This window comes from Mobula birostris, chromosome 23 (genome assembly GCF_030028105.1).
Source record: "Mobula birostris isolate sMobBir1 chromosome 23, sMobBir1.hap1, whole genome shotgun sequence".
NCBI classification, from domain to species: Eukaryota; Metazoa; Chordata; class Chondrichthyes; order Myliobatiformes; family Myliobatidae; genus Mobula; species Mobula birostris.
In genome coordinates this window covers 48,383,238-48,405,338 of record NC_092392.1, presented here as the reverse complement: position 1 = coordinate 48,405,338, position 22,101 = coordinate 48,383,238, and the positions used below count along the sequence as shown (strand labels likewise).

Below are 22,101 nucleotides of genomic sequence, written 5' to 3'. Positions count from 1 at the left end.
CCAAACCTAGTCCAAGAGCCACGTCCTTCCCTGGAGTACCTCGTCCAGTCCATGTCCAAGGCTATGAGCATCCAGTCCATGTTTAAGGCTCTGAGCATCCAGTTCAAGTCCAAGGCTCTGTGTTCTGTGTTCTGTGTTCCTGTGTTCCTGTGTTCCAAGATCAAGTCCAGGCACCATGTTCCAGCCCTGTCCAAGTCTGAGCTTCGTGTCCTCACTCAGTCCTGGTGCCTCTTCCAGTCCATGTTCCTCGCCCAGCCCAGGAGTTCTTTGCCCAGTCCAGTGCTGGAGATTCCTCGTCCTGTCCTGTAGCTACATCCTGTCCTTTTCAAGGTCCTAGTCCCGAGTCCTAGCCTAGACCCGGGTTCCAGTTCCGAGTCAAGACCCAGGTTCCGAGTCCTTGTCCAGGCTCTGGTTCCGGGTCCCGTGTTCCTCGTCCAGGCTCCTCGTTCCTAGTTCCACCTCCGGGTCCCGTGTTTCTAGTCCAAGTCCGAGCCCAGACTCTGAATCCTGGTCTCGTCCAGGGCCTGTGTCCGTGTCCAGCTACGCTTCTCCCTTGCTTCCTTGGTTATCTCTGTCCTGTTCCTAGTATTTCAGTGTCTGTGTCTTGCATTTGGGTCCACTCCCCAACGCCCCACTATGACAGGTAACTTTGACTGGCTGGGCTCGACACATTGATGTAAAAACAAAGAAGGCACACCAGTGTCTCTTCTTTGTTAGGAGTTTGAGGAGTCTCCAAAGGCTCCTGCAAATTCCTATAGATGTATAATGGAGACCATTTAGACTGGTTGCATTATATCCTGGTATGAAGGCTCCAATGCATAGGATTGCTAGAGGCTGCAATGGGTTGTATACTCAGCCAGCTCTGTCATGGGCACAACCTCCCTACCACCGAGGACACCTTCAAGAGGCATTCTCTCAAGAAAGTGGCATCCTCCATTAAGGACCCTCACCATCTGGGACCTGCCCTCTTCTTGTTTTTGAATGGTCTATACTTCCATGTGGGCACGTGGCCAAGTGGTTAAGGCATTCGACTAGTGACCTGAAGGTTGTGAGTTCGAGCCCCAGCCGAGGCAGTGTGTTGGGTCCTTGAGTAAGGCACTTAACCACACACTGCTCTGTGATAACACTGGTGCCAAGCTGTATCGGCCCTTGCCCTTCTCTTGGATAACATCGGTGTCATGGAGAGGGGAGACTTGCAGCATGGGCAACTGCTGGTCTTCCGTACAACGTTGCCCAGGCCTGCACCCTGGAGAGTGAAGACTTTCTAGGCGCAGATCCATGGTCTCACAAGACTAATGGATGCCTTTAATATGTTTCCATGAACACTACCTCATTATTCCTTTTTAGCTTGCACTATTTATTTTGTATTTCTTAATAATTTTATATACTTGCATTGTCCTGCTATTGCAAAACAACACATCGCATGTCATATAAGATGATGATATTAAACTTGATTCTGATTTTGATACTGAAGTCCAGTAAAGGTTTGGTGGGGGGTGGGGGGGTTGGTACTCAGGTTTACAGTTCTGTAATAACTTTACATATTGCATTGTACTGCTACCACAAAGAAAAAAAAATAATTTCATGACATATGTGAGTGATGATAAACCTGATTCTGATATGGGTCTGTATTATGGACCGAGAGTGGGAAGGGGCAGGGAGAGGAGAATCATGGTTGGGAAAAGGGGAAGGGAGAGAGAGAGGAGCGGGAAGCACCAGAAAGACATTCTATAATGATCAGTAAACTGGTTGTTCGGAATCAGGTGACCTTGCCTGGTGTCTCAGGGCTGGTTATGTCTGCACCCGCATCAACCCCTGTCCCTGGCACTCCTGTCCTTTCTTCTTTTCAGCTGTAGAAGACATTGAGATGGGGGTTTGATCTCAGCATCTCTCCGTCCCTGGAGTTTCCAACTCGTCCATTTCTCTTTATGAAGGGTGGTATTTAACCCTTTTCTCTATTTTCTATTTTTATTATCCATTCATGCACATTATTTCACTTAAACTTTCTGATGAAATTATGTAAATCATCACCTTTCTTGTCATCATCATCATCATTATGTGCTGTGTCATAGGACATGGGTCCCATGACCATGAATGCTCTTGGCAAATTTTTCTACAGAAGTGGTTTGCCATTGTCTTCTGGGCAGTGTCTTTACAAGACGGGTGACCCTAGCTATTATCAATACTCATCAGAGATTGTCTACCTGGCATCAGTGGTCACATAACCAGGACTTATGATATGCATCAGCTGCTCATATGACCATCCTCCACTTCACGTGACCCTTGTTGGTGGTGGGAAGCGGAGGGGTGGCTAAGCAGGACCTGCAGGCTAGCGGAGGGAAGGAGCGCATTACACCTCCTGTGGTAGAGACGTATCTCCACCTCACCACCCTTTCTTCTAAAGCAATAAGTTATCTTCTGAACTGCCGTTACTAGTGCAGAAGTAATTATATTGGCCTATTTGCACACAGTAAGCATCCATAGACAGAAATGAGCTGCCTCGTTGGATCACTTTGCTGATTACAGTTTGAGAAATTAATGTTTGCCAAAATATTGGGAAGGCTGTCCTGCTGGTCTTGGAAGAATGCAGTGGGACCTTGATGGCTGACTCTGATTCCATGAGTAACAGAAGATTCCACAGTGTACTTACAGATGACACCTCTGGTAACACAGTGCGTGTTGTATTACGCAGAAAAGCCAGCACGTGCCTTAGTCATGGATTGGATCTCGATCAGTAGTGGCAGAAACACTACCCTTGAATCGAGCTGCTGCCTCCCAGGGATGGTTTTATTGAGCAAACCTTTTTCAGTCGTAAGTAAGCATTGAAGTGCTTTTGGATGGATTCTTCGAGGGCTGTTACTCCCATTGGAGAGGCTGGAGGTTATGTGGTCATTTGGGGCAGACCGTGCTGTTGGCAGGATGTTTGAGCCCCAACCACCAGGATAGGCTGGGACCAGTTTCTGCAGAGGACCCGTCTTACTTATTTATTGAGATACAGAGCAGAACAGCCCCTTCCGGCCCTTCAAGCTGTGCCGCCCAGCGACTCCCGATTTAACCCTAGCCTAATTACGGGACAATTTACAATGACCAGTTAACCTACCAGCTGGTACGTCTTTGGACTGTGGGAGGAAACTGGAGCACCTGGAGGAAACCCACATCTTCCCCCGAATTTTTAAAAAGTGATTATTTTGTTTCCTTATGAAATTTTGCTGACCACTGGATAATTATGCTTTTAATCTGTACATGATTGACTTCTACTCTGCTATCAACATGCTCTTCCTGTCTTGGAAGTTCCATGTCTGGTGTTACCTTCAATTTCCTCAACAGGATCAGATGACAACAAAGTAATGAGGCACAAGGTTGTGTAGAAGTAATTCTGACAGGTGTGAAGAGGTGGAGGACTGTGCCCTATCTCTCCTCATAAGAAAGAGAGACTTTTAAAGAGCTCGATATTGGTAGCAGAGGAACCTTGTCCTGACAGCCTTGTTGGAGTGGCCAAGTATAACCCAAATTAGCTGCATTTTCCAAAGATAGATGGCCATTGCAACACTTCAAATGTATTCAATTCACAGTCGCATCATTTGAAAATGTTCAGAGAGCATTTTGCCTTACAATTTAACCTCACTACATCAATGCTTTTTAAGAAGAAGTGTATCTGCTGTTTGAATTATCTCAAAACTGAATGTCTTCTCATCCACATGAAACAGACTTCAATTTTCTTTCAACGTTCTGACACAAGCTGCTTCAATGTTAGTTTTCATAACATAATAAATCTTGTCCGTCCTTCGTTCCTTACAGGAGAAAGCAGGTATAAAGCAGTGCTTAACACTCTGAGGATAATTTGTTCTGAGATACAATCTTCCCCTGTTTGAGGATCCTAAGATTGGAGAAACAGGAAGGTAATTCTCAGCAAAGGGATGACATTTCAGTAATGTTCCTGGAACAATGTATTAGGAACTTTCCCAAGTTTTGGATTCTGGTGAAATACTTGGCAATGTCACTGTCCCTTTGTATTACATGGTTCTTTCTGATTATTTGTTGGACCGTGGTGGGCTTCCAAAGCCAGGGATCCTCCAGCCAAGAATGCCTATTTACAATGCCTAGATGTCAAAGCCTAGAGGTCAGTCCCTGACAATGTGGACACGTGTTAGCAGGTGCAGGAAGAAGAACAAGGAACCCTTTGACTGTGGGTGAGGTCTGGTTGTTGTGATGAAGGTTACTCAGATCTCTATGGCCCAGCTATCAAGAGGAGAATGATTTCTTCAGATAGTAGGTTGTTGGAGCAGTTGGAGGAATTGCTTGCCGTGTCTACAGGGAACTGCTGATTGTCTGATTGGACTGCTGTTGCACTTGAAGTATGGAACCTGTGCCCCACTTTGGGCCACTCCAGGATTATCCAAGCAGTGAGGCTGCAGGGAAATGGGCACGTTGTCTTATGGGGGAAAAAACAGAACACTGAACATGCTGGGCTTGTATCTGCTGCAGTTTTAAAGAGTGAGACGGGACTTGATTGGGATCTATAAGCTCCTTAAGGGTATTAATAGCTGGAGGTGGTGAAGATGCTCTCTTTTCAGGGGGAATCCAGGACTACGGGATAGATTGCTCACCATTGACGATGATGAAGCAGGATATTTTCTCTCAGTGGGTCATGAGTCTTTGCAACTCAAGTGGAAGCAGTTTTGAATATCTTTTAAGGGAGCCATAGATTATTGGCGAAATGTTAGTTCTGGTAAGTGGGACTGTAGAGTGGAGATTGCAGTCAGATCTGCTGTGATGGTACTGAAATTGTATACATTGGAATTTAGAAGGATGAGAGGGGATCTGATTGAAACATGTAAGATTATTAAGGGATTGGACACACCAGAGGCAGGAAACATGTTCCTGATGTTGGGGGAGTCCAGAACCAGAGGCCACAGTTTAAGAATAAGGGATAGACCATTTAGAACGGAGTTGAGGAAAAAATTTTTCACACAGAGGGTTGTGGTTCTGTGGAATGCTCTGCCTCAGAAGGCAGCGGAGGCCAATTCTCTGGATTCTTTCAAGAAAGAGTTGGAGTTCTTAAAGATAGCAGAGTGAAGGGATATGGGGAGAAGGCAGGAAAAGGGTACTGATTGTGGATGATCAGCCATGATCACAGTGAATGGTGGTGCTGGCTCGAAGGGCTGAATGGCCTACTCCTGTACCTATTGTCTATTGAAAAGGCAGAGCAGGTGTGAGGGGCCAAATGGTCTACTGCTACTGCTCATTCGTGTGTTTATATGTTTGTTGATCCCATTTCAATGTAAAGTGTGAGCATACCCAATTGTGGTTGGTTTCTGTGTTGATGCCTGTGCACATGAAAATCAAAGGTATAATCACTGGAGGGGTTAAAGTAATCTGTGAGTGCTTGCAAAGGAAGAAAATAAGACGTCCTGTTGGGCTATAATTTCTTCCACATGACAACTGCACCCACCGTCCTGACACTGAAAGTTAAACTGAGTCACGCTGGCAGAATTTGCAGCTTTTATCAAGAATATCTGCGATACTTACTCGGTGTTTTTCATTTTCTCCTACCTCAGCGTACTTATGTATGGAATGATTTGTTTGGAAGATGTACAAAACAAAGCTTTAAGCTGTATCTTAGTACACGGGGTAATAATAAGCCAATTACCCCTTCCCAAGCGCCATGTACTAGAAATACATCTTAGTCCCAGCTTCCAATACTTTGTCAGTGGCACTTCATTTAGGACTTTTAGTTTGTCTTTGTAAATATTTGTCATTTTGCAGTGGATGAACTGGGAAAATAAGTCTGCATATTTAAACTGAAGGTCTAGAAGTGGCTGGGAGTACAAGTTTTAGAGCAGGGGTTTCCAACCTGTGGGGTCCACAGATCCCTTGCTTAATGGTATTGGTCCATGGCATTCAAAAGTTTGGGAACCCCTGTTTTACAGGGTGGATTCTCCCTGTCTTTGCATCACTGGGGCATTATGTGGAAGCATGGAAAGAAGATTCCTGATCTTTCGTAGTGAAGCAGCTGATTGTGGCCCTGCAGAGGACAAGCTAAGTAGATGCACTAAATAGAGAAAAAATGTTTTATTAAACGCGATTTCCTTTAAGAAGTGATAAACAATGGCAGCATTCTGTTTGAGGGCGAAACCTTTATTCACAAAGGCCAAATTTATTTATTGAGATACGGAGCAGAATAGGCCCTTCCAGCCCTTTGAGCCATGCTGCCCAGCAATTTAATCCTGGTCTAATCACGGGACAATTTACAATGAGCAATTAACCTACCTGCTGGTACGTCTTTGGACTCTGGGGAAAAAAACAGAGTCCCTGAAGAGAAGCCCATGCATTCACGGGGAGAACGTACACACTCTTTAGAGGCAGCGGTGGGAATTGAACCTTGGTTGCCTGTAGTGTAAAGCGCCGAGCTAACTGCTATGCTACCATGACTCCTCAAGTTACAAGAGCAGTTATGCCTTTAACACAGATACTGACCAAATTCCTTATTCCTTCTGGTTTAATTCTGTCACAATTAGTTGGCAATCAAAACTTACCTGGGTCTAGGCGTGTTGGATACTGGATGAAGCCTTCATCCAACCCACTGGGGCTGGACTCCCAATATGAGGCCTCATCAGATCCAGTGTATAATAATGCCTGCTACTGTGATGAGATTGATTACTAGACTCCAGAACAGCAAAGGAGCTGCCCATATGGAATTGAGACACATATTTGTGGCTTGATTCTCAGAAGCAGGATGTTAAGTGATATAAATATTTGAAGTCTCTTGCAACAACTACCAAGACTTTGGAAGATTTGGCCTTCACTGGTGGTCCAAGATTGGCTGTGATTTCTGTCCTTCTGGGTCTAGTAGTGCAGCAGGCCAGACAGCATCCATAGGAAGAAACACAGTCGACGTTTCGGGCCCAGACCCTTCGTCAGGACTAGCTGAAAGAAGAGATAGTTTGAGATTTGAAAGTGGGAGAGGGAGGGGGAGATCCGAAATGATAGGAAAAGACGGGAGGGGGAGAGATAGAGCCAAGAGCTGGAAAGTTGATTGGCAAAAGGGATACAAGGCTGGAGAAGGGAGAGGATCATGGAATGGGAGGCCTAGGGAGAGGAAGATGGAGAGCAGGCAAGGAGTAATTGTGAGAGGGACAGAGAGAGAGAGGTGATAAATAATAAGTAAATAAATAAGGGATGGGGTATTTATTTATTTATTATTTTTTCCTTTCCCCCCCTTTTTTCTCTCTCTCTCTCTTTTTACTCTCTGTCCCTCTCACAATGACTCCTTGCCTGCTCTCCATCTTCCTCTGGCACTCCCCTCCCCCTTTCTTTCTCCCTAGGCCTCCTGTCCCATGATCCTCTCCCTTCTCCAGCCTTGTATCCATCCCCCTCCCGTCTTCTCCTATCATTTCGGATCCCCCCCCTCCCACTTTCAAATCTCTTACTATCTCTTCTTTTAGTTAGTCCTGACGAAGGGTCTCGGCCCGAAATGTTGACTGTACCTCTTCCTATAGATGCTGCCTGGCCTGCTGCGTTCACCAGCATTTTGTGTGTGTTGGTTGAATTTCCAGCATCTGCAGATTTCCTCGTGTTTGGGTCTGGTAGTGTCCCAGATGTTTCCTAAATAGTGTAAATTGGTAGGCTGTCTCTGACTGTGCACTGCAACACTTCCTGAGTTCTTAATACAGCAACAAAAAAAAACACCAAAAATTAAATTAAAAGGTGTGAAATGTATGGTTCTGAAGCAAATATTGCAAACTGTCTGCATGGCAACACAAATTATTCTAACTTAAATAAATCAGTGACTCAGCCTCTTTCTGAACCAGATTAAGGAAAATGTGTTTGTGATCAAAGAGTTTGAGGAAGATTCGGCAGTGTTCAAGGATGTCTTGTCCAACACACACAAAATGCTGGGGGAGGTCAACAAATCAGGCAACATCTATGGGGGGGGGGTGAAGAAACAGTGAAACTTTCAAGTGGAGACACCTCATCAGGACTGGAAAGGAAAGGGGCAGAAGCCAGAACAAAAAGGGGAGAGAAATACGTGCAAGCTGGCAAGTGATAGATGAGACAAGGTGAGAGGGAAGGTGTGTGAATGGAGGGAGGGATAGATGGAAGAGGTAAAGGGCTGAAGAAGAAGGCCTATCTGTTTCGCCTCCTCTTTCCCTTTCTTCCATGGCTTATAACCTTCTCCTATTAGATTCCTTCTTCAGGCCTTTACCTCTCCTACATATCCCCTACCAGCTTCTCACTTCATTCCACCTCTCCACCCACACACCTACCCCTTCATCTCATCTCACCTATCACCTGCCAGCCTGTACTCCTTCCCCTTCCCTCACCTTATTTTGGCTTCTTCCCTCTTCCTTTCCAGTCCTAATGAAGGGTCTCGGCCAGAAACATCGACTGTTTATTTCCCTCCATAGATCCTGCCTGACTTGCTGAGTTCCTCCAGCATTTTGTGTGTCTTGCTCAAGATTTCCAGCAATTTCAGAATTCGTTAATTCGCTATTCCTGTCTCCCACAGGAAGACATGCTGACATATTATTGCATTGCCTCTGAGTGGGGTATGTTCATTGTTTGAAGGCAGCAGTATTGAAAGGCTTCTGTTTGAGCTGTTGCAAGGTTTTTTTTTCTGAATGAAGGTGGTTATATAAAGAGATGGTGACTCATACTTATTGATGATTGTAATGTTCATCCTTACAGGAGAAAATCTGTAGATGCAGGAAATCTAAGGCAACACACTCAAAATGCTGGAGGAACTCAGCAGGCCAGACAGCATTTATGGAAAGAAAGAAACAGTTGACGTTTTGGGCCCAGACACTTCACCAGTCCTGATGAAGGGTTTTGGCCTGAAATATCAATTGTTTATTCCTTTCCATAGGTGCCGCCTGGCCTGCTGAGTTCCTCCAATGCTCATCTTCGGTATCTGGCAGCAAGTAGGTTTTTCACACCTCTGACTTTGGTTTACCAGATGTGCGAAGTGCCATTTTACCCCCCTTGTGATGCCTTTGGAATGCCTTGCTCTGTTATGCAAATTGAATCTGTTATTTTTAAAAAATTTCTGCTATAAACAATCCTCTTCCAATTGTCTTGAAGTAAGCAGCCGCTTTGTGGGTTTAAGAAAACGGTAATTAATTTGACCTACCAAAGGCAAGTGACAGCAATTCAGTCTCACATCCTAGCTATCGTGGACTGCAGACTGTTGGTACAAAGCCAACATGCATCCCCAGTAATTGCATGAGTGTTAATGAATGTAATCAGTATTCACAATTGTTGTAATGAAGCTAATGAAGGAAGATGAGGTCAATAGAAAATAGCGACAATCGTGTTTTGACAATTAATACAGTTCAGGCACACAACTGGATGTTACTAGGACAGGAGAGCTTGCGTTGTAAGGAGACACTGGGGCTTTATTCCCTGGGGCATAAAAGGCAGAGAGGTGACTTTACAGAAGTATATAAAATCATAAGGGGCATTGATAAGGTGAATGGTCACAGTCTTTTTCCCAAGGTAAGGAAGATAAACACTCGAGGACATAGATTCAAGGTATAACAGGAAAGAATTTGAAGGGAACCTGCGGGGAAAGTTTTTCACACAGAGTGTGATAGTTGTATGAAATGAGCTGCCAGTGGTAGAGGCATGTGCAATTACAACATCCAAAAGACATTTGGACAGCCACGTGAATAAGAAATGTTTAGAGGTATGTGGACCAAATGCTGGCAAACTTGATCAGATGGGCGATTTGGTTGGCCTGGACGAATTGGGTTAAATGGTGCATTCCATGCTGTGTAAGTCTCGCTATAGAAACAGCTTTGGTGAGTGTAATTAGTTTCAATATAGTCGTTATCAGTTATATTGCTTTGTTTATATATTTCTGTAGTGATTGTTAGTATGTGTAACCTTCATTCAACAGAGTTCTTGGCTAGAATTTTTACAATAATGCTGTTGTCTCAATTTCAATTATGCATACCTACTATGCCTTTTGTCTTCTCCTTTTGGTTTTCTATCGTATGTTTTCTGGAAGCTTTTCAGATTTAACCTATATAATGCAGATGAAAAAATACAAAGTCTATTCTTCTTGAGTTGAATTGTTGCATTGGATTTTTGCATGTTTCTTGCACCCTACACCAATGACCAGATTTGCTCTCTCTACATCTCACTAATGAATGTAACAAAACTTTTCTTTGAAGGGCCATCTCTAAGTAGCAAATTGTCGAATTGCATTATGACATATTTTACACTGATAACATATTACCTATGGTTTAGTCAGAGTTTTATCGATTTGCATATAGCCATTATTGTAATACTTTATAATGCTTTAACCAGAATGCGCATGTTATCTCAGGTGCACTTTTCATTATGCCTTCAAAAGGAATATAAATGAATGGGGGAGAATGCTGTTTAGCTCAGAAAGATTGGTTGAGGGTGTATAGGAATTTGGTGCTGGGAGGAGGGGATATTACTTTGAAGTAGACATTTGGTAGAATAAGTAAATGATTCCAGACTATTACAGTAAAATATCATGTCAATGTTAGTAGAGAGTATAAATTTAAATTGGTGTGAGCGTCACGTACCCCGTGACGGGTTAAAGAACCAGCAGAAATGGAAAACACCTTGGAGTCCAGTATTGCTATAAACTAATAATATTTATTAGTAACTACACAATACAGTAATATAAATGCAGATAAATCAAACAGGTTGGCAATGAATATATAGTCATAGTCATACTTTATTAATCCCGGGGGAAATTGGTTTTCGTTACAGTTGCTCCATAAATAATAAATCGTAATAGAGCCATAAATAGTTAAATAGTAATATGTAAATTATGCCAGTAAATTATGAAATAAGTCCAGGACCAGCCTATTGGCTCAGGATGTCTGATCCTCCAAGGGAGGAGTTGTAAAGTTTGATGGCCACAGGCAGGAATGACTTCCTATGACGCTTAGTGCTGCATCTCGGTGGAATGAGTCTCTGGCTGAATGTACTCCTGTGGCCAACCAGTACATTATGTAGTGGATGGGAGACATTGACCAAGATGGCATACAACTTTGACAGCATCCTATCTATCTATCTATCTATCTATATATATATATATATATGAAAACCAAGCTTCTTCAAGTCTAGGGGAAAATAGATAGTCTTAGGATGATGAATAAAGTTCAGTTCAGTTCACGGTATTGAGTATGAAAACCAAGCTTCTTCAAGTCTAGGGGAAAATAGATAGTCTTAGGATGATGAATAAAGTTCAGTTCAGTTCATGGTATTGAGTTGGGTAGTGATGGAGAGGGAGAGATTTGAGTCTTCAGATGAGCTGAGCCGTCGATCTTCCCGTTGTCCTCCGAAATCCTTTAAAAGTCACTGATTGTGACCACAACAAAAGGGACCATTCTTCTGTGGTGGAGCTATCAACCCAGGTGAGTGTTGGACACACAAATAACTCCCCACTGGTCACGAACCCTTTTCACACTGCGAGAGCCGCTGATCGATCCTCCAAAACCCACCTTTTCTGTGGGCACAACAAAGCTCATTCAGTGTCCAAAACCATGTGTCCCTGGTCTATCATCTGACCTTCTATTTATCTCCCCGTACTGAGTACCAACTGTCCCTCAAACAGCTCCTCCCTTCTCTGTGTAAGAATGTGCAAGCAGGCAGTGTCCTCGGAGAAAGTATAAACAGCCTGTGAACACTCTTCGTCTCTCTCTCTCTCTCTTTTAAACAAGGTGTTTGTGTTAAATATCTCTCTCTCTTTTCAAAAGCACAGTTCATAGGGGTAATCGAGCACAGTTTATAGGGGTAATTCAGGACCCCGTCACAGGGAGCAAATTTGAAGCCGCTGAGTTGAGAAAAATTCTCAAGAAGTGTTACAGGTTAGAAATGATCTATTCATAGACCATCACAAAATATAGGTGCCTTCTTAATGATTTTTGGTACTAGATTGGTTAAGTGAGTATATGGAATTGAATGAGCGGATGGCTTTTCTCAAACTTAATGGAATATCTAGCTATGCTTAAACAGAATGCTGGAGAGGCCATTGACAGTACTGTTGACGTTCACTGTGTTCCTTGTTAGTCAAATTGCTCATAATGGATCATTACATTTTCTTTCCCTTTGCTATTTGTCCAAGATGCAGATCTAGTTTTCCTCACAGCATTTGCAATAATTATCCAACCTGTTGGCTGTGTCAGGCTGACTTATGAGGTGATATTTCTACATTGAAAACAGGTCATCTGTAGTTCCCATGGCAAGCCCAACTGAGTCCTCTGATAGATGAGACCAAATTCACTGGAGTCAGTCTAGCTTTGAACATTAACCTGGATGAACTGAAACAATAAATCTTTCATAAATTAGTGGCAAAAACTGATGTCAAATAACATCTGCGGAAAGAAGAATGAGGTTAGCATTACAGAACAATGACCTTTCATCAAAATAATACATCATAATTCTTTTTAACCATTCCTTATTTTCAGCATGTTCTTGCCTAGCAATTATAGTTGATTTAAGAGGCATGCTAGGTGTGCTGTTGAGCCAAAGTGGGTGGAGAGTAGAGGGGCAGTGGGTGTATGACAGTATTTACTTGCTTGCATAGGTCTTTTGGGGGAAGTAAGACTCTTGGAGCCCAGTGCAACACAGACAAAATGCTGGAGGAACTCAGCAGGTCAGGCAGCATCTACGGGAACGAATAAGCAGTCGACTTTTCAGGCAGTGACCCTTCTTGCGGACTGGAAAGGAAAGGAGAAGACGCTAGAGTAAAAAGGTGGGGTGAAGGGAAGGAGGGTAGCTGGAAGGTGATAGGTGAAGCTTGGTGGGTGGGGCAGCAGAGATCACAGAGGGGGAGCAATGAGAGATGGTCTCACTGAACTGCGGTTGAAGAAGAGATTTAAACTTCCTCAGAGTAGGCATCCCTCAAGTGTACTAGCATCACTGAGTGCCATGTTAGGGGAAGGGATTGTTTGGGATCAGTCTGAAGATCTCAAGCAGTATTAGATTGCATGGTTGTGGGGGAAGCTGGGAATCAGGTAGGTTGGATTGGGACTGACATTTTGTTGTATATAAGGGGTGGGGGTAGGATTGTGTCCGGCATTAAGTTTAGTGTGTGTTGGGACTTAAGACTGTAAGACATTGGAGGAGGATTAGGCCATTTGTCCCATCATGTCTGCTTCGCCATTTCATCATGGCTGATTTATTCTCTCTTTTTTTAGGTTCATAAGGATGCTTTTGGGGGCAGAGAGGGGAGTTATGGGTCAGGTTAGGGTTTAGGGACTGGGATGTGTGGGGGGGGTGGAATTAGAGGTTGGGCCAGCAGACCAAAAAAGGGCAGTGACCCCCCCCCCCACCCCCCCCAATCAGGTTCAACAAGTTGATGTTGGGTTCAGGAGTCAGGAGGAACTTGGACGGATGAACCCCTGGATTTGCGAGTCAGTGAGATTGGAATTTGAGGCCTAGTGTACATTGATCAGCAGGTCCTGGGGTCGAAGCAGAGGATTGGGGCCCCAGGGTCAAATAGGAAGTCTGGAAGTTGAGGCCCACTGGTCAGAGCTTGAGTGTTTGCAAGTCTGCTTGGGCTGCTCAAGGCCCATTGTCTGTGAGTCCGGGCCTGCTGGAGGCTGAAGGCAGCCTGTCTTGGGGTTGGAGGACTGTGTATGTTTGTGTGTTGGAGGAAGGAATGGGGCTTCTTGTCGCTTGTGTTCTATGCTGTTCTGCCAAGCAGCGCGGGTGTGCTGTGTTGGTGCTGGAGTGTGTGGTGACACTTGTGGTCTGCCCTCAGCACACCTTCGGGTGTGTTTTTTTTTAACACAAGTATCTCATTGCACTGTATGTTTCTATGTATGTGTGATAAATAAATCTGAATTTTGAACAAAAAAATTGTAAAATTTAGAGTAAGTGGAGATCTCATTGAAACATAAAACTGTTAAAGGGCTGGTTGCTGGGAGGATGTTCTTACTGAATGAGGAGTCTAGGTCCAGGAGGCACAGTCTGAAGATGGATAGACCATTTAAGACTGAGATGAAGAGAAATTTGGTCACTCGAATAGTAAACCCTTAGGAATTCTCTGCATGGGGACCCTGTAGAACATTTGCATTTAACTTCATGTGAAGCAGAGGTGATTAGATTTCTAGATATTAAGATAGTCAAAAGAAATGAGGACAGTGCTGGAAAGTGTTGTGGAGGTAAAAGGTTATAGGCAGAGAGAATTTAAAGGACTGAATAGCCTCCTTTTTCTATTTCTTGTGTTTTTGAAGCATGCCATTCAGGAGCCTTCAGATAATGGCCAATTCTCGTCATTTTGTATCCTGTGCCACTGGTTATAAATTGAAGGAGATGATCCCTGTAACTGCCTCCACGTGGTTCAGGTGGTCTGGGTGATGTCAGTGTAGGTTCACACATTCTCCCTGTGTCCCCACTGGTTTCCTTTGGGTGCTCAATTTCCTCTGACATCTCAACATTATGTGGGATCATAGTTTGCAGGTGGTTGGCAGGATCTGAGGGGAGAATAGAATTGGATTTCTGCAAAATTAGGGTATACGGGTTCTAGATGATCAATGTGGACGTGACAGTTTTGTGATAAATGATTCCATAACTCTAAAACTTGTACTGATCCATGGGTCTGTACTTGTGTGATTCAACTGAGTATCTGAGTGCTTTCTGAAGTAACTCCAATGAACAAAGATTTAATATGAATTGGATAATGAAGAAGACTTTTAGAATAGTCATGTATTATGGGAAAGTTAATAGAAGAGGTTTCTTTACAGATCAAATAAATCCAACTGGTGAGTCAGAAGATTTGAAACTGATTATGTGTGAACTTCATTCTTTATTCAGAATTTCATTTAGTCCGTTTCATGCAAGAATCTCCAAAATTAATCAGCAAATGTCTGCTCCGTGCAACATTTGCATAGTAGTTTGTTTGGGGGTTCCTGGCTCGTTAATGCTGTTACAAAGATTATCCCTCAGTAATAGTCATCAGTGAGGCACAGAGAAGATCTGTATTTACTGACAGCTACCTTTATTGGCTCAGTTAGCAAACACCTGAATTTCCAAAACTGAATAGCTATGTGCACACACACCCGGTTTCCCTCACCCTCCATGAAGAGTTAAAGAAGAGAAGAGGTAACACCCACGGGAAAAGAGTCTGTGCTGGCCAGGGGTTCTTCTTGATCCCAATATAGTTCCCACATCTCCAATATGGAGTCATCCAGTTTGGTAACGGTTGGTGTCTGCGGAGTTGTCACTGTCTGTGCTCCCAAAGTACTCCATCCTAATTCTTTTCCTTACCAGATCAATTGAGCAAGGAGGCATAGGTTACAGCAGCAGCACAATGATGGTGTGCGCTCAGGGTGATGAAAGAATGAGTTTGCGCTTACCAGGCAAAGGGGAATATTTCTTTGAGAGATTAGGAGTTCAGATGAGCAGAGGCGTTTGCAGTACATGTCACTTGTGTTGAGATGTAAATGAAGTTTTCAATTTACCATGAGGGTAATTCAAAAGTGATAGTGTTTTCTGAGTATACAGTACTTTGCAAAAATCTTAGACATATACCCAGGGTGCCTAAGACATTTGCATAGTCCTGTAGTAATTCAGTGTATTGCACTGTACAGCTGCCACAGAAAACAAAAAAAAATCATGACATATGTGAGTGATGATAAACCTGATTCTGTTATGGGTCTCTATTGTGGACTGATATCGTAAAGGCGGCAGGGAGAGGGGAGTTATGGTTGGGAAAAGAGGAGGGGGGCAGGAAGTACCGGGGAGACACTCTGTATTGATCGATAAACCTATTGTTTGGAATCAAATGGCCTTGCCTGGAATCTCAGGGCTGGGTGCATCTGCACCTGCACCACCGGCACCGTGCCCCCTCCTCCCCCGCCCAGCACTCCGTCTCTGCCACCTCTCCTACACCCCTCAACCATTCCCAATATCCTTTGCTCCCGCCAGAATTACAGATGCACTCTCTGCTCAATATTGACAAATACAGTATGTACACAAGTCTTAGACACCTTAACTATATACACTGTATGTGCCTAAGACTTTTGCACAGTATCGTATGCGCCTGTACTGCTGCTGTGAGCTAATTTTTAATTGTCCCTGCACTTCACTGTACTTGTGCACTTGACAACTAACTCAACTTGTTGACTTCAGGGTGAAGCTTTGTACTGAGTCTTGATCAGACACCATCTGTCCTGGCACTGATTTTCTTGAAAGGCACAGAAGAGTTAAAGGCATATTCATGATGATGAGTGAGATAAATGTTGAAGACAGGCTATATAAACATGGCTTAATCTCCACTGAGTTTAAAAGATTAACATCAAAAACAAATTTAAAAACAAAGTGATTCAAAATAAAAAAATGTAATGAACATGTTTCTTCTAGTGGGGAGATCCAGGAGAAATTATCATTTTCAAATCAGAACTGTGTCCGTAAATCAAGAAGCATGTCAATTGGAAGTTGAAGTTCAGGAGTCATACTTCAAAAGTTGCCACATCATTTCAAATTGCCAAGGATGCAGTTGGTAGGTTCTTAGTTAAGACTACCAGGCGTTACAAGGCAAATGCAAGTAAATAGGTTTGAGGAACAGATCAGCCATGGCAGAACTCTCATGTACACGTGAAAAGGAGCAAGAAAATGCAAAATTCTGATGAGGACACTAATGACCATTTTGATGGATTGACAACATGGACCAATAACCTTATTTTGCTCGGAGTTTGCTGTGTTCCATGAGAACAATGACTATCAGTTGTCGCAGTACATTATCTGATTAGAGGTGAGTGAACACACTGCTGTGAATTTGTTTTGCACTTTACTCATAAATTGGTGCAACTTAACTGGTAAATTGCTTTGTAACGACTTACTTTGGAAAAACTTAAAGTCAGTGAGTTACCAAGGAACACTAATTGGAAAAAGAAACCTCATCCTACAGTAAGTTGTAAATGGAACAAGGCTGTTGTAATGAGTATTACAAAAATTTACCTTTTTTGACCCACAGGTTCTTTGACCTGGACCTGGGGGGGGATGAACTGCTGTGTTTAATGATGTTCTGCTAATTTTATTGCACTGGAAGAAGCTTGCCTTTTCAAACTATGTAGCCCAACAATTATTTTAGAAGGTCATGACTTAAAAGAACTTAATAGGTTTTCTTGTACATTTAGAAGATGGATTTAATTTTTGGTACTCCATAAGCGATGCGTACTGCTTTGTCTTAAAAAAATCTGAAAGACGCGCTATCTACCAGAGTTTTTGACAACTGTCTCTGGTTTATACTTTTGGTATGAGGCGTTTAAAGTTGTGCATTCCTGCTTCCTGCCAGGTGATGGCTGATACTTGATGAGTTTAATAAGTTAATGGTCAGATCTGTCACTCAAACTGATTAAAGGAGGCATAAGCTGGTTGGGGGTATGTTTGAGAAGTAATTTATCTTGAATAATAAAAGAGATAAAGAGTCACATAGTATGGAAACAGCAATCCCATACCAACCATCAAAAATCCGTATGTACTCATCTTCAATTAATTCCCCCTCCTCCGCAGTCCTATCAGTTCTCCCCAGAGTCTGTCACTTGCCTGCTTATTGGAGGAAACTCACAGGGGCCCATTAACATCACACATGTCTGGGAAGAAAGCAGAGTGCCCAGGGGAAACCCGCACATTCACCGAGAGATCCTGCAAACTCTACACAGGCAGTGCCCAATGTCAGGATAGAACTCAGCTACTGGCTGCACCACTGGGTTACCTGCTCGGTTTCCAAAGGAAGGGTAATTGATACGTGGAATTTATCAGCGTGAAGCAACCTTCCTTCAATCAGTTAAAAGGCAATTGAATGTAATGCCGCGGATACTTGGATTACGTGGCGCTATTCATTCACACTTATCTGGTCACTAAATTAAAGATTGTACTATTTCTTAGTTGTAACACGATTGGCTTTTATTAGTCATGACCTCATTTCCTTTTCTTTGCAGCTATTGTGGTCAGGTTTCTAACCAAGAGATTCATCTGGGAATATGATCCAACGCTGGGTGAGTGTCATTTATATACTATTAATGATCTGATCGCACCATGAGATTGTTGCTTGGTTAAAGTAATTCCAGGAAGACAAAGTGAAAGCATCCAATTTGTTATTGTTGAGGGGCCATCTTCACTCTCAGTCCTAATGCAGGGTTTTGATCTGAAGTGTAGATGATCTCTACCCCCGCCACCATCAACTAGGGGTGATTGACCGGCTGAGTTCCTCCAGCAAATTGGTTTGCTGCTCCAGATTACAACATCTGCTGTCTCTGGTCTCCAACTTGTTAGAGTTGCCCAAAAGACTACAATGGCCTCAATATTACCAGAGAAGGAAGGTGGTGGTTCAGGGATTGAGGTACCAGCAGACCCAGATATATGGGTATCCCAAAGGATTTACTGAATTGAAGTTTTATCGTCTCTCCTGTATGAAGGTTGGAAGGTCTGAGGTTGGAGATCAGGAAACAGGAACAGGGAGGAGGAGGAGGAGGTGGAATTAAAGATTGAAATGGAGGTAGAAGAAGAAAGCATGGCTGAGGAGTGTGGAGACTAGAAAGCTGGAGCAGAGTGAGGCCAGTGAGAGCAAGGTGTTAAAGAGTTTGGAGGGTGGTGTGAAGGACAGCTTAGGGGACTGAGGAAATTGTCTCCTTGCCTGTGAGCAGAGCTGGAAAGCCATTTATCTTCGAGATCTGACCCTGCTCTCGTTCTCATTTCACTGCAGCTCCCAGTTTTCCCAAACCACTTGGAAACCTGAAAGGCATTGAAAAATGAGAAACGTAGCTTTATTAACATCGCTTAGGCAATGAACACTCCTAGAGAGGAGTTATTGGTCCACCAAGCAAACCACTGGTGTTACTAGACTTGGTCAGTTAGGATCATTTTGGTGAATGAGATGAAACTCAACAATTACTTTATTTTTAACTCTTGGTTTTGATGAAGAGAAAAAATGCTTTTTATTAAATCCAGGCAACACATACAAAATGCTGGAGAAGTTCAGCAGGCCAGGCAGTATCCACGGAAAAGAGTACAGTCAATGTTGCGGACCAAGACATCAACTTTACTCTTTTCCATGGATGCAGCCTGGCCTGATCCAGCATCTTTGTGTGTGTTGCTTGGATTTCCAGCATCTGCAGATTTTATCTTCTTTTTTTTATCAAATCCATTTACATTTCAGTTTGCCTTGCTGATACATAAATCGCTTTTCTGACAGGGTGATTGGTTTTTCAGATGTTTGGCTGTGTTCTGTAGTCATCTAATTAAGCTATACATAGATGAATAGAGGTTGAATCTCCATTTAATAAACTATGCAATTCATTTATAGGCACCATTCTGATTAATGTCGTAGATCTAAATTCATGAACTCCACATACACAGGTTTGAAGCTTTTATTTCCTGTTTAGTTAACCCTCAGATGAAAGGAGCATTTTTTACATAGAATTATATACACGCAGTGTTATAAAGTGCAGTCACCAAAATAATGCTTTCTGCATTGATAAATGTGCAAAAGTCTTAGACACTCTGGCTATGTATATGTGCCCAAGACTTGAACGGTATTGTATCTGTATCAATGAAAATGCTATGGAGAGGTAGTTCTGTGGGACCAGAAGCTTTGGGATCTGGTTTGTCTTTGCTTAGATTGAATTCACATAGGCATTTGCGAGCAGTTAAAAAGGAGACTTCAATCTCATCAGGAATCCAGCTCCCAGATGTGAAGGTTAATTTTAACTTCATAGTTCTTCCCATTTGCATTCACATAAAATCTGTACCTCTGAAGTTAACCTAACAATGATGGTAGTGAGGGAACTGTGAGGTAGGATGTGTCTATCAGTTAGGCTTGATTCAGAATGAATAATAGGTTTATTGGCTACTTTAAATTTCCACTTGGTGTAGTTAAGTGACATAAGATTCAGAGGAGTATTGATAGGCTTGTGTGAGAATAACTCACAGGGAAATTAAAAAAAATTGGAATAGGACTGACCAATGGGGTTGCCCTTCTGGGAGCCAGCATGGACCTTGTTGGCTAAATAGCCTCTTCCTGTGTCATCATAAGAAAGAGAGAACAGGATCCCTAACCTGAAGGTTGGAAGGAGAAAGGACAACTCAGTTTTGCATATTACTTGAATAAGTAATTAAACCAGTGTTTTGTGTGTTTATAATAAAAAAAATGTGCTTTTAATAAATGTTATTTTATTTTGATCATTTAAGACAGTTTTAATCCTACTGCCCACCCACACTTTGGGGGCAATTTGGAGTGACCAATTGATTTACCAGCCAGCATATCTTTAAGAAAACCTGGAGGAAATTCACTTGGTCACACAGAGTATTTGAACTCCACACAGTTAGTACCAAAGGTTGGGATTGAACCGGTATTAGTGGAGCTGTGAGGCAGTGGCTCCACCGTCTGTACCGGCCTAAACTTCTCAGCTTTGTAGCTTCTACATTACTACCTTTAAAAAACATGAATCCATGGAGCATGTTTATTTGAAGAAGATATCCTATATTATGATTATTTCCATGATGACTGTGTCATATCATTTTAATACATTAAACTCAGTGGTTAAATTACTCAATTAGTAATCCAGAGACCTGGGCTGATGGACTGGAGAAATGGGTACAGATCCCATCATATTAGCTGGCAGAATTAAATTCAATAAATCTGGAATAAATAATTTGTATCAATTATGATAATTATGAATGTAATAATCATTGGGAAAATCTTGGGATTTGCTGCCCCTACCTGATTACAGAGCCACAATGATGTGGGCTTTGAAATAACAGCAAACCTCTGCGAGTAACAAGTGTAAAACACAATAAACAGGGCAGATTATCTGGCCTCAACCCCAGTGCAAAATAGAACAAGGGCACATGCTACAATGTCTTCCTAAACATCTGAGGGCTTTCGTCTAAACTGAATGACTGTACTTAATTGTACTGGAAGTTGTACTTAAAGTAATGGCCTGACTCATCATGGAATTGTATCTTTCGAGCAATGTCCCAGTCTCCTCGAAACTATCCTTGGATTGGCCTGTGTTCCAATGGTACTGGGTGGTACAGTGATTAAGTTACGGGATGGCAATCCAGTCTGGTGGCTGTGGAAGTTAACCTGGAGTTAAAAAAGAAAGCCATTAATGAAGACAACAAAACTATTGGATTTACACTCCATCTGGTTCACCAGTGTCCTTGGGAAATCTGCCATCGTTACTCAGTCCGACGTGTATTTGGTCACTATGTTTGCCTCTTACATGCCCCTGAAATTGACATCCAGTTGTGGTGCATTTAGTGATAGGAAATAAAGAATGGCCTTACCAGTGACATTCAGAACCTGAATAAGTAGAGACTTCAATATTGATTCAAAACCCTGTTCTCATGGGAAAAGTTCCAACGAGGAAACTTCTTGTTGGGTTTTACCTGACCATTTTGATCTATTGGTGAAGCAGTACTTCTCCACATTGAACAATAGTTGGAAGAAAGTGTTGCTAATTTGGTTGACACAAACAACACATTTCACTGTATGTTTTAATGTAATGTGACAGATAAAGCTGACCTTTATCTTTAACAAAATGTGAAAGTCACTGGTATTGCTGATATTTAATACCTGACCCTAATACTTTTTAACCTAAGGAGGCAAACCCATTGAGTGGGCCTGAAGTGTGCACCCCTGTCAGGTGTCAGCTGTAATACATAGTCATAGTCATAGTCATACTTTATTGATCCTGAGAGAAATTGGTTTTCGTTACAGTTACACCATAAATAATTAAATAGTAATAAAACCATAAATAGTTAAATAGTAATATGTAAATTATGCCAGGAAATAAGTCCAGGACCAGCCTATTGGCTCAGGGTGTCTGACCCTCCAAGGGAGGAGTTGTAAAGTTTGACGGCCACAGGCAGGAATGACCTCCTATGATGCTCTGTGTTGCATCTCGGTGGAATGAGTCTCTGGCTGAATGTACTCCTGTGCCCACCCAGTACATTATGTAGTGGATGGGAGACATCGTCCAAGATGGCATGCAACTTGGACAGCATCCTCTTTTCAGACGCCACCGTGAGAGAGTCCAGTTCCATCCCCACAACATCACTGGCCTTACGAATGAGTTTGTTGATTTTGTTGGTGTCTGCTACCCT

General features: G+C 42.7%; 1 protein-coding gene across 1 annotated transcript in view; it reads left to right on the top strand.

Moving 5' to 3' along the window:
• Window positions 1-22,101, top strand: part of rerg (RAS-like, estrogen-regulated, growth inhibitor) — a 71,876-nt gene that overhangs the window by 31,286 nt on the left and 18,489 nt on the right. The window contains exon 3 of the mRNA XM_072240993.1: window positions 17,934-17,990. Coding sequence (XP_072097094.1) covers window positions 17,934-17,990 — 57 coding nt within the window. The remainder of the gene's footprint in view (window positions 1-17,933; window positions 17,991-22,101) is intronic.